The sequence below is a fragment of the Primulina tabacum genome, chromosome 6 (genome assembly GCF_025594145.1).
Source record: "Primulina tabacum isolate GXHZ01 chromosome 6, ASM2559414v2, whole genome shotgun sequence".
NCBI lineage: Eukaryota > Viridiplantae > Streptophyta > Magnoliopsida > Lamiales > Gesneriaceae > Primulina > Primulina tabacum.
Genome location: NC_134555.1, coordinates 5,430,401 through 5,446,861, shown reverse-complemented (window position 1 = coordinate 5,446,861; position 16,461 = coordinate 5,430,401). Strand labels below are relative to the sequence as shown.

Here is a 16,461-nt window from a genome sequence, read left to right as displayed (position 1 = left end):
TGACAATCAATCTCTATGTGTTTTGTTCTCTCGTGATACATCGGGTTGGCCGCAATGTGTAGCGCTGCAGTATTATCACAACAAATAGTCACGGGAAGTGTCAATTCTATTCCCATGTCTTTTAGAATCCCAACTATCCAAATTACTTCACATGTTGCATTTGCCATGGCCCTATATTCTGCTTCAGCCGAAGACCTTGAGATCGTGGCTTGTTTTTTTGTTTTCCATGACAGTAATGAGTCTCCAAGTTTAATGCAGTACCCAGTGATTGATCTTCTTGTCATAGGGCATGTTCCCCAGTCGGAATCACAATATGCAATAAGATATGATGATCTTTGGGCAGTGAGTAGAAGACCTTTCCCAGGTGAAGACTTTAGATATCTTAGGACCCTCAATGCTCCTTCTAAATGTGATGTCTTTGGATTATTCATGAACTGACTCAACGTTTGTACAACATAGCATATATCCGGTCTTGTGACAGTTAGATATATGAGTCTCCCAATTAGTCTTCTGTACTCACCAGCATTTTCTAGCAAAGGATCATCCTTATCATCTTTCTTTGTACTGTCATCAAAATTCTTTGAAGTGAACTTGACATTCTGTTCCATGGGCGTATTACTAGTCTTAGCACCTGCCAAGCCCGCATCCGAAATGAGTTCTAGAGCATACTTTCGTTGATTTAAACATATGCCATTCTTTGATCGAGCAACCTCTATGCCAAGGAAATATCTCAATGTTCCCAAGTCCTTGATTCTGATATGATTGAGTAAATGCTGTTTCAGTGCATCAATTGAACCTTGATGATTACCCGTGATCACTATATCATCCACATACACCAACAAGATAGTTACAGCTTGTTGCTCTCTCTTCACAAACATGGAATGATCATGCTTCGACTATAAGAAACCAGCAGCTTTCTTGATTGAAGCAAATTTAATATTCCATTGTCTTGATGCTTGTTTTAGACCGTATAAAGATTTCATCAGCTTACATACTTTTGTCCCTCGAATCTCCCCTTGGCTTCGAAGACTCTCACCATGCTCCCCTTGGCTTCGAAGACCCTGAGGGAGGGTCATATAAATTTCCTCATCAAGCTCCCCTTGAAGGAATGCATTAGTGACATCCATTTGATATAGATGCCATTGGGACATGGATGCAACACTAAGAAGGCACCGAACAGTGGTGATTTTAGCTACGGGGGAGAACATGTCATGAAAATCCACAACATATAACTGAGTATATCCCTTGGCAACAAGGCGAGCCTTGTATCGTTCCACACTACCATCAGGATTGTATTTAATTTTGTAGACCCATTTACAACCGATGGGAACCTTATCCGATGGTAAATCAACAATCTCCCAAGTGTGATTATTTGACAGAGCTTGTAGTTCAAGGTCCATAGCAGATACCCAACGAGGATCAAGCATTGCCTCATGATATGATGTAGGTTCTCGGGTGACAGAAATATTGGAAAGAAAGGAATTGTATTGAGGGGACAACCGATCATAAGTGAGATAATCAGATATAGGATGTGAGGAAGAGAAATTAGTGCACACATAGTCATGTGACCAGATGGGGGGTCGAGAAGTGCGAGCAGAACGTCGAGGAACACATTCTTGTGGTATTGGATGAGGAGGGAAAGAATCAACAGGTGGCTCAATAGGTGAAGTGGGAAATATAGGTACAGTGGGGGGTGTTTGAGCAAACGGAAACTTGGTCTCATGAAACACAACGTCCCGTGAAACAAAGAACTTATGTGTGAGTAAATCTTGGACCTTGTAACCCTTTTGCGAATTGGAATAGCCAAGGAAAACACAAGCACTAGCACGAGGAGCAAACTTGTCTCCCTTGGGTAAGATGGATGCATAGCAAAGGCATCCCAAGACTCGTAAGTGTGAGTAAGAGGGGGAAAGACCAAACAAAGCTTCAAATGGTGTTTTATCCAATAAAAGAGGTGTCGGGGTACGATTTATCAAATATGCCGAGGTAAGGACACAATCACCCCAATACTTATCGGGTAAGGAAGCTTGAAATTTCAGGGATCTAGCAACATTAAGGATATGCCGATGCTTACGCTCCACTAAACCATTTTGTTGAGGTGTATAGGGACAAGAGCTTTGATGCACAATGCCTAAAGAATGAAACAAAGAAGTACAGTCCCGTTGAAAGAATTCCATGGCATTATCCGTTCTAATCGTCTTAATGACAGTGGAAAATTGGGTTTGAACTAGAGCTATGAATATTTTAATCATTGGAAGCACATCAAGTTTTGAAGCCATAAGGTATACCCAAGTTGTACGTGTATAATCATCTACAATGGTAAGGAAGTATCGCTCCCCACTATATGTAGTTGTGTGAAAATGTCCCCATACGTCCATGTGGATGAGTTGAAAAGCAGTCGAGGAAAAAAATGATCTAAATTTTGGAAATGCCATACGTGTTTGTTTTGAAAGAGGACAAATAGCACAATGGGATAGATCAAAACAACTTGATAAGAAAGGCTACATTTTCATTCGAGTCAAAGATATATGTCCTAGACGTTGATGCCATAAAGTAGCTGGCAGAACATCAGAATTTTGTGTATCTTTTACAGCTGAAAGTAATGACCTATACAACGGTAATCTATAGGTAGACAATGTAGGAGCAGGATGTGGGTCTAAGAACTTCAAACTTGAATTGACGAGATAGTATAATCCTTGTTTCTCTCTACCAATCCCCATGATCTTCCTATTTGAGAGGTCCTGAAATACACAAAATCGAGGAAAAAAAGTGACAAAACAGTGATGATCTGCAGTGAACTTAGATATGGATAGGAGGTTATGATGAAAATCTGGCACAATGAGGACATTTGAAATGGAGGTGGTTTGGTTAATGGGAATGGTACCTAGACTGCTAACTTTTGTGGAATTACCATTTGGCAAATGGATTGAACCCGTGGTATCTGCATAGGAGTTAAGAACATGTGGTATTCCATGATATCCAATCATATGGTCATTAGCACCAGAATCAAGTATCCACTTGATATCAAGATAAGAAGATTTTTCAGTACCTGCCATGTTTGAAGAAGCAACAACTTGATCACCATCCACTTTGTCTTTGGCTAGGAGCTTCAAAATAGCAGAACATTGGTCAGGTGTAAAGAAGGAATCTACACTCTTGGTCTCATTTTGTTGCTCAGATTCTCCAGTGACAGCAGAAGTATTGGCCTTCCCTATCACTTTTCCTTTTTCGTGACCTTCTTTGTAATATCTCTGGTTACCACCCTTCCAAGGTCCCTTATAGAATTTGTGTCCTGGAGGATAGCCGATTATCCTGAAGCAGTTTTCTTTGTTGTGACCAAGTAAGTTACAGTGTTCACATCTAACATCATTCCTCCTTTTGTTTTGAGCAGAGAAGAAAGCAGAGGGTTCATGTTGTTGTGGAAGCACATTTAATAAGCTTCGATGCGATTCCTCTTGTGATATGATAGCAAAGGCATTGCTCACAGTAGGAAGTGGATCCATAATCAATATGTGACTCCGGAGATGAACAAAACTTTCATTAAGCCCCATAAGGAATTGAAGAAGTTTATGTTGCTGATCAAACTCAATAAATTTCTTCGAAGACTCACATGCACATATAGGTAAAGTGACAAGAGATGCATATTCATCCCATAGCTGTCTGAGTTTCGAATAATATGTTGAGATTGAGCTGGTACCTTGAATGTGGCATCCTATCTCTCGGTGAAGAGCAAATATCCTTGAACCATTAACTTTGTCAAATCGTTCCTTTAGATCGGCCCATACTACTGCAGCATCCGTGGAATAAACGACTCCACCAAAAATTTCTTTCGACACCGCATTCATTATCCAGGAAAGCACAATCGCATTGCACCTTTCCCATTGTTGTGCTCGATCTGAGCTAGGATCTGGCTTTCTACAGCTCCCATCGATAAATGCTAGCTTATTTCTAGCTCGCAGCGCGATTTGCATTGCGCGACTCCAAACTCCATAGTTCTCCGTGCCAATCAGTTGTTCATTAATCAGATTGAGCCCTAGAGTGTCGGATGAATTCACATAAAGTGGATCCAGCATATCAATTGCAGAGGAGGCCATCGAAAGAAATTTGAGATATAGATTCTAGATCTCGGTAGGTAGGAACGGCAAGGAAGAACAATCAATCAATTCCAGCAATCAATTTCCAAGCTCTGATACCATGTTGAAAATGAATATGAAGATCGAATCTGAACACAAGAATTGGTGGTGAAAAATATTCACCAGTTTCTGTAAAGCTCCCTTTATTAATCTGGAAGAAAAGTTTTTTTTATTTAACTAATGATCACAACTATTTAAATACAAGGAAAGATAAAAGCGTGTAAAATAAAATAGCGTTTCTATAACTGCTAAAGTGCTAAGTTTAAGAATTTAGAGTGTTACTGTCACCGAAAAAAATCATTGTATCTTGACAAAAGATTGTCATATACCATAAATACCATATACGAGACAAATTCATCTTAATGACATAAAATTTAACTCTCTAGCCTCGATTTCAATGGAAAATATCTATTTCAAGTTCTATTATGATACAATTGCAACAGAATTTAGACTGAAGATCTGCCAAGCCGAGATACCAGCAGATCCAACAATTATTACAATTACGTGCAATAATTTCTGACAACTTACAAAAAGTGTGGCACAAAAATTTGTAGAACAAAAGCATGATAATTTTGTTATGTGTTTTCATCAATTTAGTAGTCGAACAAGATGTATACATTATTAATGGCAAAAATTTGTATGAGACGGTCTCACGGGTCGTATTTTGTGCGACATATATTTTATTTGGATCATCCATGAAAAATATTACTTTTTATGTTAAGAGCATTACTTTTATTGCGAATATCAGTAGGGTTGACTCGTCTCACATATAAAGATTCGTGAGACCGTTACACAAGAGACCTATTTTTAATTAATTTAGTATATGATAGTTTAATTTATTGACTTCCGATCCCGATGCTATTAAATTTAAAAGTTTCTTCCTATTAATAAACTCATAGAATTTCAATCACAAATGGGCAAGAATTTGATAAATCAAATTAACAAATAAATTATTGTTGACTATATAATATCTATGCAATCATCATCTTGTATCGTTTCAACGATTCTTGCCTTTGCAACCTCATGTCTTCATTGAACTTGTCAATGAAGGCCTCAACCCGCCGGTTCAACTCTTCCTGTCCCAGCGACGGTTCTCTTCGAATTCGGGAGTTTGTCCGGTCCGTCAAAACCTCAGACGACTTCTTGCGGTGCCTGGTAAGCGGTGTATGCCGGCCGTCTGTTATTATCTTCCATGTAGTCTCCACCATCTCCTCCTTGCTCGGCTTCGCCACCCGCAAGGTTTTCACACCTGCCAGGAATAAATTTAAAAGAGGAATTATAACTTTAAAGCCCTTGATGGATCTAGTTTAATTAATAATTATAAATTAAATAGCCATGAAAATTTATTTTCTCAACTTTTCTTCATGAATAACCAAATACATTTGTGCATGAAACTCCTCTAGGTATAATGCATGCATCACGCCAGATTTGATTGCAAAGATATTCGTTTCGATCTAATGCGAGTATGTCTCCTGTAAAACAACTAAATATTCTCGAAATGAGTCGATCCAATCCATAATTATCATGAAAATATAATATTTTTATCAAATCATGAATAAACAAATACATTTGTGCGTCAAACTTAATTATCTATCTATCATGGAAAATAATATTTTATTCAATACTTATATTCTTATAAATTGTCTAATTTGGCTTGATCACTCAAGTAAAAAATGAGCACATCCGTCTCAGAAATCACGTATAATAATGGCGTAAAATATTCAATGGTGCAAGTTGGACGATTAATTAATCAAAGATAAGTTATTGCAATAATTAAAAATAAACCATATAATTTCTTTTTGAAAAATTCGTGGCTTTGTATAAAAATTATATATAAATTAATTTTATAATTTCATTATATTTAACGTGCAAGATTAAGAGAGAATATATATATATATATATATATATATACACCTTGTGGACTGGATTTGATCGGCTTCCGCTGAGCAAATCTAGAAGAAACCAGAGGTTTATAGTCCAGTACTTGAGAAGCGATCTCCTGCGCAAGCGCAGTACTCAATTCTTCACTTTCATACTCACCTTTGGAACTTTTCACCATCACTGGTACCAGCTCCATTATCCTCCTATCTTCATTCTCACGCATCTCCGCCGTGGAATAGTCTACATCTGTATTAATATGCGGCTGAGTTGATAACAGCGGCAACGGTAAAGCGTTTTCGACTGAAATCAACGGCCCATGATCAGATGGGTCGGAAGGCTGCAGATGATGTCGATGATGGAATCGCGAGGAGGCCGCAATGGAGAGGATGATGCCGTAGATGATCAAGTAGGAGTAAGGAGGCTGAAGCCTGTTGGATCCCGGTTTTCTACGCATTCAAACGCAGCGGAAGTTTAAATTTTTTTTTTATTTTGACAATCAAAATAGGTTTTGCTTTGGGCGCTCGTTTGATTTTAATTAATAAACATACATAGGATGTTAGAAATTTATACCTTTGATGATTAAATCACGTGGCTCCAACTATTCCGGGGTTAGCGGATATAGCTCTTGATGAATCCCTACGAACTTTCTTCAAGAAATCCTCCTATCAAGTCCACGACTAGATAATGTGTTCCTCTTCCAATTTGCACTAGAAAAATATGGAAGATATTTTGCGTAGGAGAGAAAATAATTGAGAGACGGCACAATAATTTTTTTCTTTTCAAAAGTTGGCCGATTTCTTCTTTGATTGAGTGGAGGCTCACGTATCCTCTTTTTTGTGGTGGCTAGGTTAGTGTTTTTCAAGTATTATTTATAATAAAATAATAACATAATTACATAATTAACATTAATGAGCTTGATTTAATTAATTGGGCTAGTCCAACTAGTTTAATTAATTTAATCAAAGCCCATTAAAACTTTAATTATTTATTATGTTGGACTTGTACTCCTACAAGCCCATATTATCTACCATATTTAATTTATTAATTAATAAATTCAACTTTTGAGCTTAATAAATTAAATATATTATAAATTCAACATTTGAATTTAATATTACAAATTCAACTCCTTGAATTTACCACCTCCAAAATTTAATATTTAATAAACTCAACTTTTGAGTTTAATAAATTAAATCCTCAAATTTTATAAATTCAACTCCTTGAATTTATTCTCTCCAAATTTCATAAATTCAACTTCTTGAATTTACTATCTTATAAATTCAACTCCTTGAATTTATTTTCTCAAAATTTAATTATCATAAATTCAACTCCTTGAATTTACTATATCATAATATAAATTCAACTCATTGAATTTATTCTCTCAACGGGAACAAACGATCCAGTGCTTGTGTGACCCTCAATGGTTCAGGGATACAGCTAGCCGTGGGTTCACAACTCTTCGTGATTCAGGACATAATCCTTTATCCGGGCTTACCCTAGTTAGCCCCATTCTTTTCATCAACGCCTTGATCAAGAATGTCAGAACTCATTTCTGATTGCACCCATCGGATCATGGTAAGAGCGTCTAGTGGCATCGCCCCATGATCCCCTAGGTATCACTGATAGTGCCTGCAAAAACCAGCCGATTATGATTAACGTACAGTACGGTCCCTTCATCTCATATATCCCGATCGAATCTGCAACCATTGGTTCATCGAGGGTTGCATATTAATTCGATAACTATGTGATAACTATAATAGTGGCATCGCGTGTACTATTGGAGAACTCCTTCTCCAACGTACATCTCATACTCTGGCCAGAGATTCATGCACTATTATTTCATTAGATCACATAGGATATCCACACCCGCAGGTGAGCGGTGAATCCCCGACTACAATGCACTGGCTCCTATATGTGTAGCAACTATACCCAACCTCGCCACCTGATGACTCTCCTGGAGCCGGTAAACGAGTCAAAGCACAGCCCTAGCATATAGAGCCTCAGTGTTGTCCCGGGTCGTAAGGACTAATGGTGTACAATCATAACCAAAGGCTTATCCTCTCGATGAATGATAACCACTTGGAAAGTCCGAGAGATGGTTGTTCGGTATAATCATCATATGACTACCCATCTGTATGTTTGGACATCTCTATGCCCTTACCAAGAAACGCAGTACACAACATCACAGATGCTAGTCTTGAGCTCAAGCGGCCTTTATCCCTGTTTTAGGCGGCTGAATCGACTAGGAACGAATTTAGAATATGCAGTGTTTACAAATGAGTTTCAACAGTCGAATTACGATTCATTTGTATTAAAGCATAATCAAGGACTTTATCTATGTTGTTTGCATGGGTGTACAGATAAAGTATAACAAGAGCCATAAAAAGTTAAATTATATTAAAATAAATATTGTTTATTAGTCAATAAAATCCCTAGCCAACCGTTGGCTTGCAGGGCATCTACTCTAACAAAGCCAAGACAGAACGATGGACCATACAAGAGGGATCCCGTTAACCGCGAGTGGGAGAGATGATTTTAAATCAATAGCTGACGAAACAACTCCAGCTGAGAGTATCAGGGATAAAATAAACGCTTTTCTTGACTCCATCCGGCGGTCTACACGGTGGAAGTTCCAGCGAAATTAGCGGCAATTATGTGAGACACTGAGCGGCAAAGAGAATGAGAGGGTGATGACGATCAATGGAACTTCAGTTATGGAATATATATATATATATATATATATATATACACACACACAATGAATGTGTGTGTGGTTGAATTGAGGTGAAGTAATTTGCATGGTGGCTAGTTGGAGGAGCCACGTAGCATGCTGACAGCTAGCGATAAACTGTAAATATATAATAAAACTAGAAAAATGATATTTTAACATAAATGGTATGTTTCCACGTAGCATCATAAATATATAAAATAGAAAATAATGTTGTGAAAAAGTAAAAATTTATGGTAAAAAGTAAAAATCTCAAACTCTCAAAATTTACCAAACTACACACTTTATAATATTTTTCTCTCTACTCAATTGTGATTTTCTTCACAAATGAGAGATCTATTTATAGGAAATCTTTACAGATAATCCAAAAATAAAATACATCATTACCTACATCATCACACACTAATTTTCAATATTTACAACTCTTATTTTCAACATTCAAATATTCAACATTCAAATATTCAATACACACATTTTAAATATTATTTTCCAACACTCCCCCTTGTGATGATGATCATGATACGATGATGTCTTCATTACGTGTTTTTGTACTGCGTCGTTAAAAACCTTACTTGGAAAAACCCATTGGGATAAAAACCATAGTAAGAGAAAAAGAGTGCAGTCACGTAAACTCCCCCTGATGTTGACATGAACAATTCTTCACAAATTTCGTAGATTTCGCATCCCAATATTATATATGTGCTTTCTGAATATTGACGTAGGAAGTGCCTTTGTGAAGAGATCTGATGAATTTTCACTTGATTGAATGTGACGAACATCAATACATTTATTCTTCTCAAGCTCCTTGGTGAATGCGAAGAACTTAGGAGGAATATGTTTAGTTCTGTCGCTTTTTATGTATCATTCTTTCATTTGAGCAACACATGCAGCATTATCTTCATATAGTATCACAGGCTTCTCATCAGATGATAATCCGCATGAAATTTGGATATGTTGGGTCATTGATTTTAACCACACACATTCACGACTTGCTTCATGTAGTGCAATAATCTCGGCATGATTTGATGAAGTTGTTACGAGCGTTTGTTTCTGAGAATGCCAAGATATTGCAGTGCCTCCACGAGTAAATACATATCCAGTTTGGGAACGTGCCTTGTGTGGATCAGATAAGTATCCAGCATCAGCATAACCAATTATACTTGGATTAGCATCTTTTGAATACAAAAGTCCCAAGTCTGTCGTTCCTCGTAGATAACGGAATATATGTTTAATTCCGTTCCAGTGTCTCTTTGTTGGATATGTGCTAAATCTCGCCAACAGATTCACGGCAAAAGATATATCAGGCCTTGTACAATTTGTAAGGTACATAAGGGCACCGATGGCACTTAGATATGGTACTTCTGGACCAAGAATATCTTCATCATCTTTACATGGACGGAATGGATCCTTTTCTATGTTTAATGATCTAACAACCATTGGAGTACTTAAAGGATTTGCTTTATCCATATTAAAACGTTTAAGGATCTTTTCTGTATAATTTGTCTGGTGAACAAACATTCCACATTCTTTTTGTTCAATTTGTAGACCCAGACAATACTTGGTTTTTCCAAGATCCTTCATTTCAAATTCTTCCTTCAAGTATGACACAACTTCTTGAATTTCTTTATTCGTTCCAATGATGTTTAAATCATCAACATATACAGCAATAATTACGCATCCGGATGTTGTTTTCTTAATGAAAACACAAGGGCATATTGAATTATTTACATATCCCTTTTTCATCAAGTGATCACTTAGTCGATTATACCACATTCGACCTGATTGCTTTAACCCATATAATGATCTTTGTAATTTCACAGAATAACATTCCATGGGTTTTGAACTTTGTGCTTCAGGCATCTTAAATCCTTCAGGGATTTTCATATATATATTACTATCAAGTGATCCATATAAGTAAGCTGTAACAACATCCATAAGACGCATTTCTAAATTTTCAGATACCGCCAAGCTAATCAAATACCGAAACGTAATTGCATCCATCACAGAAGAATACGTTTCTTCATAATCAATTCCAGGCCTTTGAGAAAAACCTTGTGCAACAAGTCGAGCTTTATATCTTACTATTTCATTTTTCTCATTTCGCTTTCGAATAAAAACCCATTTGTATCCAACAGGTTTTACACCTTCAGGTGTAAGGACTATAGGTCCAAAAACATTACGTTTATTTAGCGAATCTAATTCAACCTGGATGGCATCTTTCCATTTTATCCAATCCTGTCGATTTTTACATTCACCAAAAGATTTTGGTTCATGATCTTCGTTATCATTTATGATGTCGATTGCCACATTATAAGAAAATATATCATCAATTTCATCTATATCTTTTCGATTCCATATTTTTCCAGTATTAATATAATTGATAGAGATTTCATGATTCTCGTCAGTTTGTGGTTCTGACAGAACATTTTCATCATCATGTGTTTCTTCAGGAACACCATTCTCTATTTTGTGATCATCATGTGTTTCTTCAGAAACGTCATTCTTTATTTTGTGATCATCGTGTTTCTCTATGAATTTTCTTTTTCGAGGATTTTTATCCTTGGAACCGACTGGCCTTCCACGCTTCAGGCGTTTAATGACATCATGAGTATCTTCCATTTGTTTCTTTGGAATTTCAATTCGAGCAGGGGCATTTGCAGCACTGTATATATGATTTAGTTACCCCTTTTGTGTCTGCAAATGCATCTGGTATTTGATTTGCTATTCTTTGCAAGTGTACAATTTGTTGTACATCTTTTTCACATTGTTTTGTTCTTGGATCCAGATGTAACAATGATGATACATACCATGTAATTTCCTTTTCGGTATGTTTCTGTTCTCCCCCTAACATTGGGAAGATTTCCTCATTAAAATGACAATCAGCAAAACGTGCTGTGAACACGTCGCCTGTCTGAGGTTCAAGATATCGAATGATTGATGGACTATCATAACCGATATAAATTCCAACCTTTCTTTGAGGTCCCATTTTCTTTCGTTGCGGTGGTGCAATAGGCACATACACCATACATCCAAAAATTCTCAGATGAGAAATGTCTGGTTCTTTACCAAATGCAAGCTGCAATGGGGAGTATTTATGATATGCACTTGGTCTGATGCGAATTAATGAAGCAGCGTGTAAAATTGCATGTCCCCATATAGAAATAGGGAGCTTTGTTTTCATAATCATTGGTCTAGCAATCATTTGCAGACGTTTAATCAATGATTCAGCCAATCCATTCTGTGTATGTACATGAGCAACAAGATGCTCAACAATGATTCCCATAGACATACAATAATCATTGAAATTTTGGGAAGTAAATTCACCAGCATTATCAAGTCTAATTTTCTTGATTGTATAATCGGGAAATTGATTCCTCAATTTTATTATTTGAGCAAGTAATCTTGCAAATGCAACATTTCAAGTTGATAATAAACATACATGTGACCATCTGCTGGAGGCATCAATCAATACCATAAAGTATCTGAATGGTCCACATGGTGGATGGATTGGTCCACAAATATCACCCTGAATAAGTTCAAGAAACATTGGTGATTCAGTTTGAATTTTGACTGGTGATGGTCTTATAATAAGTTTTCCAAGAGAACATGATTTACATTGAAACTTATTATTCTGAAAGATCTTCTGGTCTTTCAGTGGATGACCATGTGTATTTTCTATAATTCTTCGCATCATTGTTGAACCAGGATGTCCCAATCGATCATGCCAATTGGTTAATATCGAAGAATTATCAACTACCATGTTTGATTCAATGGGACTTATATGTGTATAATGCAATCCAGTAGGGAGCATTGGTAGTTTTTCAATCACATATTTCTTTCCTGATTTATATGTGATAAGACACATATATTTCTCATTCCCTTCATTCATTGTTTGAGTATCATACCCATGGGAATATATATCATTAAAACTCAACAAATTTCTTTTTGATTGTGGTGAATATAAAGCATCATTGATCAAAAATTTTGTACCATTAGGTAACAAAAATTGTGCTTTACCACATCCTTTAATCAAGTCTACAGGACCTGATATTGTATTCACCGTTGTTTTTGTTGGTTTTATTTCCAAGAAATATCTTTTATCTCGGAGGATAGTGTGCGTTGTACCACTATCGGGTATGCAAACTTCAGCTTTGCTCATAGCATTTTCCATATTTGAACTTCAAAAAAATATGCAATGAAATAAATTACTTGCAATATATATTTAAATACAAATCATAATTATACAATAAAACATTATTCTATGAATACATGAAAAATAAATTATTGTACATTTATATTCTACCATTATATTGTTCATTTTCAGAGAAATCGTTGAGAAAATCTGCAGCATCAATATTGTTCATTTCTATCCCACCAACATATTGATCATTTCCAGAGAAATCATTCATAAAATCACAAGCATCAAAATGAGTTGAATCACTCAAACGGTCACTGCGTTCAGTGAAGTTGGTCTCCTTTTCTTTCCCCTTTAATGATTCTTTATAAAGTTTACAAAGGTGATCAGGGGCTCTACAAACTTTGGACCAATGTCCTGGAGTACCACATCTGTAACAAGAACTTTCATATCTTTTTGAGTGCTTCTCATTAACACTTGTATTCTCATGATGCCTTTTCTGTGGATGGTTTGGGACGTTCTTTTGAGATGAGTTATAAAAATAACTATCTCGATTATTTTCAAAACCACGGTCTTGACCACGACCACGGCCAATTTCACGTCCACGTCCACGACCTCGACCTCGACCAAAACCTTGTCTTTGAATTTGATTTTGGTTTCCAGGTTTAAATTCATTTTTACTTACATCATTTACTTCTGGAAATGCTGTAGATCCAGTGGGTCGGGACTGATGATTTCTCATTAATAGCTCGTTGTTTTTTTCCGCCACAAGAAGACAGGCGATGAGTTCAGAATATCTCGCGAATCCACGTACTCTATATTGTTGCTGTAGAGTAATATTTGATGCATGAAACGTGGAAAATGTTTTTTCAAGCATCTCAGATTCTGTGACCTCATGTCCACAAAATTTTAATTGCGAGATTATTCTATACATCGCCGAATTGTAATCACTGACTTTTTTAAAGTCTTGGAATCTCAATGTATTCCATTCATCCCGGGCGGTCGGAAGTATAACTTGTCTTATATGTTCGAATCTTTCTTTTAATCCCTTCCACAAAGCCATTGGATTTTTTTCAGTCAGATATTCACATTTCAATCCATCGTCGAGATGTCGACGCAAAAATATCATGGCTCTTGCCTTTTCTTGTGACGTGCATATGCCATTTTCTTTAATGGTCTCGTTTAGACCCAATGACTCAAGATGCATTTCTACATCTAGAGTCCATGTCATATAATTCTTTCCTGTGATGTCGAGCGCAACAAATTCGAGCTTTGTTAAATTTGACATGGTGGTGCTAAAAAAATTACGATGCATTTTATTAGTTAATAATTATTGCAATACAAAGTAACGGATAAACAACAAGTACAAGTATTTGTAAAAATAAAGAAAACGCACGAGGAGGATATTCTCCGATAAATACAAGACTCGTGAGTATGACAACCAAAATAATTAAAAATATCCTTGAGAAAGCCATCTTCTTTTTTCTTCGAAAAATTTGATGATGAATAATTTTTAGAGAAGAAGAGAAAGTTGGAGTGATGGAATGTGTTTGTGAGATCATATTTATAGGGCAAAAACTAGCCGTTTTTTACCATTTATGACCGTTGGGGTACAAAAAAATAAAGGTATGTATTTGTATAATTTTATGGTAATAATATGATATATATAATATTAGACATGTTTAAATAATTATGTATATCATATCATAATATTATAATGAGTGTCATAATTTATTTTGTTTAAAAATCTTATAGGCTTTTATACTTGTCGTATCCCTTACCGGGAGTGTGGGATGTCGTCTTAACATCCTCCCAGATTTATAACAAGTTTATGAAAAATTTATTTTTATTATTTCTAATAATAACATTATATTGTATATTAAATAAATACACAATAAATAAATAACAGTAAAATAAATATAATTATTTTTGTTACCTTTTTCTTCTGTTTGGAGCTTGGAAAATTATGTAGGACTTTTAGAGCTTCGTGCTGATAACGTGTTGTGAAAAAGTAAAAATTTATGGTAAAAAGTAAAAATCTCAAACTCTCAAAATTTACCAAACTACACACTTTATAATATTTTTCTCTCTACTCAATTGTGATTTTCTTCACAAATGAGAGATCTATTTATAGGAAATCTTTACAAATAATCCAAAAATAAAATACATCATTACCTACATCATCACACACTAATTTTCAATATTTACAACTCTTATTTTCAACATTCAAATATTCAACATTCAAATATTCAATACACACATTTTAAATATTATTTTCCAACAAATAAGAGATATTTATGAATTACGTTATTTTTAAATTATAAATGTCTATTTATAACACTGTACGAATAAAATTACTTGGGAACGTGGCAGATGCTGCATGTAACTCGTTTTCTAGATTACCCAAAGGGGAAACTTCAAATTGAGAATGAGTCAATGTTCGGATATAATTTTTATTAAACTCAATTATATTATTTATATGGAAAAATAAGAAAAAACATCTTAATGAATATTATTTTATCATTGACAAAAATTTATGTGAAACGGTCTCACGGGTCGTATTTTTTGAGACGGATCTCTTATTTAGGTTATCCATGAAAAAATATTACTTTTTTATGTTATTGTGAATACCGTTAGGATTGATCCGTCTCACAGATAAAAATTGGTGAGACCGTCTCACAAGAGACCTACTCATTATCATATTTATCTTGATCACAAATCTAATCAAATGATAATAATCATCTATAAAAAAAATTGTTTTATAATACTCCCACAATAACCGAATCGTGAAAATCTCCATTTTGTAAGATGGATGCTTGATAAATTCATCGGGACTTGAATGTTGCCTCGTTAAAATTGTGTTAGCAAAAACCTAATGAGACAAAATATTTTTGAAGAAAAAAAAAAGAACGAGATCTTTCGATGCTTGTTAATTGCCTCATTAAAAACCTTATTATGAAAACTCACGTGGGAAAAATCATAAGACAAGGAAAAAAAGTATACCTGTGATTGCTCTTCCTGCTGCAAGCATCACTTGAAATTATTAACTCTTCGTATTTCGATCTTGTTCACTGACTTACCAAAAGTTGATACAAGTGGATTGATTGAATCAATTGGTTGATCACGCTTCTAAGGTCTTTTACATTTACTTGTAATAAAATAAGATATGATCCTGCACGATATCGATCTTTTAAGAACAACCGGCCATCATTATTATTGACATTGAGATAGTCTCTCCTTTTATTTAAATGAGTTATTTGTCGCTTCAAATAACTTGTATAAATTGTTCAACTAAAACATTAATGAAGTTAACCAATATAAGTAATATTACACACATGATCAATGTATTTTGTGAATTAAATTTTGAACTTCATGTTTACTTTATATTAAATGGATATCGGTCTCGAAAATATTTTTTTAGCTTCTATTTTCAACTCTCAAAACTAGAAATATTGTTTTAAATATATGAGAAATTGTGTCATAAAAATCTCACTGATCAAAATAATTGATCATAAGATCCAAATATTTCCAACATATTTACAATATCTTCAATATACTACTGCTAACTTTCAACACATAAAGTTTTG

At 35.2% G+C, this 16,461-nt stretch overlaps 1 protein-coding gene across 1 annotated transcript; it reads right to left on the bottom strand.

The window, feature by feature from the left end:
• Positions 1–5,007: 5,007 nt before the first annotated feature.
• On the bottom strand, positions 5,008–8,696 carry LOC142548031 (uncharacterized). The gene is made up of 3 exons (XM_075656400.1): positions 8,486–8,696; positions 6,048–6,442; positions 5,008–5,382 (listed from the first exon to the last, which is right to left on the bottom strand). The coding sequence occupies exons 1-3, from the start codon at positions 8,617–8,619 to the stop codon at positions 5,105–5,107; spliced, it is 807 nt and encodes a 268-aa protein (XP_075512515.1). The 5' UTR covers positions 8,620–8,696; the 3' UTR covers positions 5,008–5,104.
• Positions 8,697–16,461: the final 7,765 nt, after the last annotated feature.